The sequence below is a fragment of the Oncorhynchus nerka genome, unplaced genomic scaffold (assembly GCF_034236695.1).
Source record: "Oncorhynchus nerka isolate Pitt River unplaced genomic scaffold, Oner_Uvic_2.0 unplaced_scaffold_1___fragment_2___debris, whole genome shotgun sequence".
Lineage (NCBI taxonomy): Eukaryota > Metazoa > Chordata > Actinopteri > Salmoniformes > Salmonidae > Oncorhynchus > Oncorhynchus nerka.
In genome coordinates, this window is record NW_027040482.1 from 136,501 (window position 1) to 142,500 (window position 6,000).

The 6,000-nt window shown below is 42.8% G+C and overlaps 1 protein-coding gene across 4 annotated transcripts in view; it reads left to right on the forward strand.

Annotated features, from left to right (window-relative positions):
* The window catches only part of LOC115140089 (inositol polyphosphate 5-phosphatase K-like), a 46,966-nt gene that overhangs the window by 19,991 nt on the left and 20,975 nt on the right, over positions 1-6,000 (forward strand). For all 4 annotated transcript variants that reach the window (XM_065017028.1, XM_065017029.1, XM_065017030.1 and 1 more), the window contains 2 exons: positions 4,347-4,902; positions 5,662-5,769. In XM_065017028.1, coding sequence (XP_064873100.1) covers positions 4,347-4,902; positions 5,662-5,769 — 664 coding nt within the window. The remainder of the gene's footprint in view (positions 1-4,346; positions 4,903-5,661; positions 5,770-6,000) is intronic.

Below are 6,000 nucleotides of genomic sequence, written 5' to 3' on the forward strand. Positions count from 1 at the left end.
GTATGGTTGAGAGAAATAGGATGATATAGTCTAGCCTGCCTGACTCTCATACCCAGTCAGCGCTGCTCGTTTTGTACCCACCCTCTCCCACGTGCGCCGTATCACCAGCCACCCTCCTCCTCATTCCTCTACAAAAACACCATATATGGACTATAGACATGTGTCCAGGGACCAGGCTATTGGTCCACATAAACACCACCATGTTACCATGAATGTACAGCTCAGCGGGACATGTCACGTGAATTGGATTGACCTTCAAGGAGCTGTAGCTCTCATATCTGCTCTCTTCTAGAGGTAACGACTCGGGCTCCAGAATGTCATGTGACTTATTGTGAGACCAGATAAGAATTTTTGTATGTTTTTGGTTTAAGAGAATTGTAAATATTAGTGGATGATAAAGATCTAGCCGCTTTGTTTTCACACCATCCCTTCTTGTTTTCCTGTCTTGTTTTTGATCATTTGCCTACAGTTAAGATCTGGACTTATCTTACTATAACACTGCACTGCCATTTGCTCTGTGATACAGATACGGTATGGTGTCTGTACTTTCAGATAGACCTTATAGAGGGTGAGTGAATGTCGTGTTGGATGGATGCCCAATGGTCTTGGGAGTCAAGAGGGGCCTCCTTTTTTCTCCTCGGACAGTCAGAGTGATGGCGTCTCTCCTCCAGCCAGGCATCTCTCCTCATGTCTCTGTCTCCTGACCCCTGTGGTTGAGTGATGGAAATGGGAAGGGGGCCCAGACTGGCCCTGAGTCATGTCTCCCAGCCCCATGGTCACTCACAGGCCAGAGGCTGCATCATACTACACGTTAGAGGTCTTCACGGTTCCAAAAACCTGGACCCGTTCTGAAAAGGATTTGTGGCTTTCCCACACAACCCGATATGCATAATATATATTTTTTAAACGGACACCCGTTCAGAATGTAGGACAATGGACCCGAGGACCTGTTCAGATAGAAAGATAGAAAGAAACCTCAGACTGGGCACTGCCAGTGCCATCAATAAACAAGTGATATTGGTCTTTAAAAATTGCCTATAACAAATTACTAAAAATGATTTGTTGTGTTTCAATGTGTAGCATATTCAAAGGTTTATAGTCTGGTGTTTTATTCTTTTTTTACTTTTCTAAAGCAATAATTCAGATTTGAGCACTAAATGCATCAGGGCACTACATGCAGATAGGCTATGGCATCTCCACTCTACAGTATATGTATATATTTTATAAATATAATGCTTAGGCATCTCCACTCTACAGTATATTTATATATTTTATAAATATAATGCTTAGGCATCTCCACTTTACAGTATATTTAGATATTTTATAAATATAATACTTAGGCGTCTCCACTCTACAGTATATTTATAAATTTTATAAATATAATGCTTAGGCGTCTCCACTCTACAGTATATTTATAAATTTTATAAATATAATGCTTAGGCATCTCCACTCTACAGTATATTTAGCTATTTTATAAATATAATGCTTAGGCATCTCCACTCTACACTATATTTAGATATTTTATAAATATAATGCTTAGGCATCTCTACTCTACAGTATATTTATATATATTATAAATATAATGCTTAGGCATCTCTACTTTACAGTATATTTAGATATTTTATAAATATAATGCTTAGGCATCTCCACTCTACACTATATTAAGATATTTTATAAATATAATACTTAGGCGTCTCCACTTTACAGTATATTTAGATATATTATAAATATAATGCTTAGGCCTAGCCTTAGAGACCGAGAGAAATATAGAGAAATGCCGGCGCCATGTTCCTATTATACAGGTAGGCGAACAGAAGGGGGCTAATTCGTGAATTTTCTAGCCGAATGTTTTTAATAACGATAAGCATTATATTGTTAGATTAAAGGAGTAACTCTGCTAGGCCTGAAACATTCTTCCTCAATTGTCAGAGGGAGTTGGAGTGCCAGTGTGCACTGCCTTCACAGGCCTGCTGTAGCGAAACCTAATAATAGCTACACCAAACCTTCCCAAAAGTTTCTTACCTTTATTAGAGTAATACCAAAAGTCAGTCAAGTCATTATTTATAGGCCTACCGGTAATTACATTATATTGCGGCAAACATAACATTATAGTTGGAACTTCATTTGACCATAGAAAATGGCTCAACGGAATAAAACAAAACACATATTTAAACTGAACAGATTTAAACGTTCACGAAAGTTTTGAAGTTTTGAACAGGCTTGTAATTGCAGCAATTGCCAACAAAGGCGAGTTCCTACCGTAGGCCTACCCAACAAATGACAGCAATATACTTTTTTTTTTTACAACAGGCCTACTTTTAACCTATCTTAAACTAAATACGGAGCATAAAATTAAAAATAATGTTCCAACTTAATTTAGCCAACAAAAATCTCTCAACAAAATGAAACAAAACACTCTTAGCATATTTAAAGAACTGGTTACGTTCTTAAATAGGTCTAAACTAATAATAATGATACACAATAATAATAATAATGATAAAACAAATTATAATAAATACGAAAATAAATAAAAGTTTGAAAATTGCATCAAACCTGAATAGCGGGTTGCACACAGTCCATTTGGCCATGCCAACGTTCTTCTCACAGAGGACATTCCCCTTGTTGACTTCTTTTCACTATACACTTTCTTCACTAACTTTTGTTTTACTTCAATGAAAAAGGCCTCCATCTTCGCAATCAACAGTAGCCTAGGCCAAGCCTCCTTTCACTTGCTCTCGCTCGCCCTCCTCAGCAGCAGGCGCACGTGAGGTGAGTGGCCGGAACCAGTTTCAGGTGGGCATAAGCTATACAGTACGTTTTATTTATTTGCAATTGGCTGACCCAGATAACAAACTTGCATAGTTCTCATTACCTCACACATTAAATTAACAGGTACAATCGGGTCTAGTCGGTAAATCAATTTTGATTCCACATACCCGAGACCCGTGGCAATTATATCAGACCTGATCCAGATCCGAGACAAAAGTAAGAATTTAGGACTCAGATCTCACCTGTGAAGACCTCTACTACAAGTGCCCTCTAGGGTTCTCTTTCCGTCTCTATCTCTCCCTTTCTCTCTCTATTTCTCTCTCCCTTTCTCTCTGTTGTCGTTACCATTCTATCAGGTTGTATTGCTGCAGACCCTACAGCGGTTTCCGTCGCTTGTGTCTAGCAGGTGTTCTGAGCTGATGTGAACTTACTCTGCGTCTCCGTGGTTACCAGAGGAATGGCAGGCGAGGTGGCTCCTGTACAAAGAGAGCTGCTGAGATAAGCGGTACATCGGCGTGTTCTCCTCACTCTATTTCTGAGTTGGTCCAAGAGCTGTGAGAGGTGTAAAGTGTAGGAAGGCATAAATATGAGTATGAACTGTTGCCCCCTCCTTTACTCTCTCTCTCTCTCTCTTCTCTCTCTTTCTTCCTTTCTCTCTCTCTCTCTTCTCTCTCTTTCTTCCTCTCTCTCTCTCTCTCTCTCTCTCTCTCTCTCTCTCTCTCTTTCTTCCTTCCTCTCTCTCTCTCTCTCTCTCTCTCTTCTCTCTCTTTCTTCCTTTCTCTCTTCTCTCTTTCTTCCTTTCTCTTTCTCTCTCTCTCTCTCTTTCTTCCTTCCTTTCTCTCTCTTTCTCTCTCTCTCTTCTCTCTCTTTCTTCCTTTCTCTCTCTCTCTCTCTCTCTCTCTTTCTTCTCTCTCTTTCTTCTTCCTCTCTTCTCTCTCTCTTTTCTTCCTTCCTTTCTCTCTCTCTCTCTCTCTCTTCTCTCTTTCTTCCTTTCTCTCTCTCTTCTCTCTCTCTCTCTCTCTCTTTCTTCTTTCTTCCTTTTTCTCTCTCTCTTTCTTCTTCCTTTCTCTCTCTCTCTCTCTCTCTCTCTCTCTCTCTCTCTTCTCTCTCTCTTTCTTCCTCTCTCTCCTGTCTCCACCTCCTCTGCTCCACACCTGCTGCAACTCTCCGTCTCCTCCCCACCTCCTCTAATTCCCCTCGATGCTTTGCTTTCTCTAAACACCTTCACTCTTCTCTCTCTCGCGCGCTTTCTTTCTCTCTCATGCTCTCTCTCTCCTCCTGGATAACTTAATGACCTGTTTCAGATGCTCTCAGTCACACACGAGAGTGCAACCACCCAGAAACTCGGGGCTGGTTTATGCTGCCAGAGCACCCGGGGAATGTGGGGAGAATGTGAACTGCTCAATCACATCAACGGATGTGTCAATGAGAGCACATAATAAATAACCCTCCCCACCATCACCAGACATGTAAAACTTTGGTCTTCCATTGCTAAACATCTAAACATCTGTCTATACTGCCTGGGACACTTTGATGGAATATGGTGATCACGATTTTCTCCTGCTATTGTTTTTCAGTGAGTTTGTGGGAGATGGATCCAGACAATCAGAGCCAAAGCCAGCCACAGCCTGAGAACCCATCTGGACTAGCAGAGGTTTTAACCCCCACTCCAGCAGTAGTTACAGGCACAGAAGCCCCAGCCTCCGACCCTTCTGCCTCTGCTCCTGCTCCTCAACTGTCAGTCCCAGTGCGGCCTCGACGGCCTCAGAAGACCCCCAGAATAGAGGGCTCTGTGGACGTATGTGATCCCAAACCTGACCCTCCAGAGGCCAACCAGGACCGATCCACCACTCATGATGCTCCAGCTGGGGCCAGCCATCCTAAGCCCCTGCAGCCTGAAGCAGCCAAGCCCCATGGGGGGCATGGAGGGGCCACTGAAACCACTCTGAAGGCTGGCCCTAAAGTCCCAGGCCACCCCCCAGGGGCCAGGAGCCCCATCTCAATGAGGGCAGCCTCAGTTCCCCAGCCACCGTCCTCCAGGCCTATACCTCCTCATCTCAACCCTCATGCCCAGAGGGCCTTCTCTGTGGTGGGCACCGCGGACACACCGTCTCAGGTGGTGGAAGACTTCAGGTGAGCTCCTGGCTCTGTGCGTTTTCTATCAGATCCAGCTTTCACTACAGCAGAACAGTTGTTTTGAACATGAACAGGAAACACTTTTTAAGAGCATGCTTCAAACCTTCAGTGCTGTGGTGGGGATACAATCATTTGTCAATATATGGCCCCAAGCACCATAGTACAGGTTGAAGTGGCATGTGACCAACTCAACTTTTACTGGGGAGTCATTTCCTTTTATCACAGTGGCAGGAAACTGTTAAACCACATCTACCAGAGTACAGCTCAAGCTCAACTCAAGACAATGTGTCTTTGCCACTGAAACTCCCAAATTGAGAATCTGTAACAGTCAGCAGTTTGAGATATTTCCACTTCCCACTCTGTGTTATTATCTACACTCACAACACATACCCAGTGTCCCCAATGCTTTGTCAGAGCTCTCTGATAACCTCTCTAATTTATGACGCTAATTAAGCTAATGGAGAGAGCGCATACTCAGAGAATCAATCGAAGTGTATCAGATATACATTTACATTACATTTACATTTAAGTCATTTAGCAGACGCTCTTATCCAGAGCGACTTACAAATTGGTGCGTTCACCTTAAGACATCCAGTGGAATGTGCCCTCCCATGTCCTGACAAATTATTTGTAATTAAATGGTCTGCGGATCATTAAGAATCTGTTGCCCAATTATTTCGTTACGGATTGAACCAAGCTTCTATTAATTGTATACTGTATGTGATTGTGAGATTCTGGGTTCCTTCTCTCTGATAGGGTGCACCTAGTCACATGGAATGTGGGCGGTGCCATGCCGCCAGATGACATCACTGCTCTGCTGGGGTTGCACATTGGAGATGGAAACACAGACATGTATATAATTGGGTGAGCTTTTCCCTAGTGGCAGTCAGCCAACCATCTTCTCATCGCCAAGTATTCCAGAAGACCTCTCTTGTCCCTTATATCTATCCGCCTTCCATAGACAGTCCCCTAGGTTGAGTGGTTAGCTTTACTGTTAAACAACATTGATCCATCTATTTAGCTGTCTTTATATTTCCCCCTACATATGTTTTATTGTCCATCCATTTCCTTGTTACAGTCCTTTCCCACTCTCTC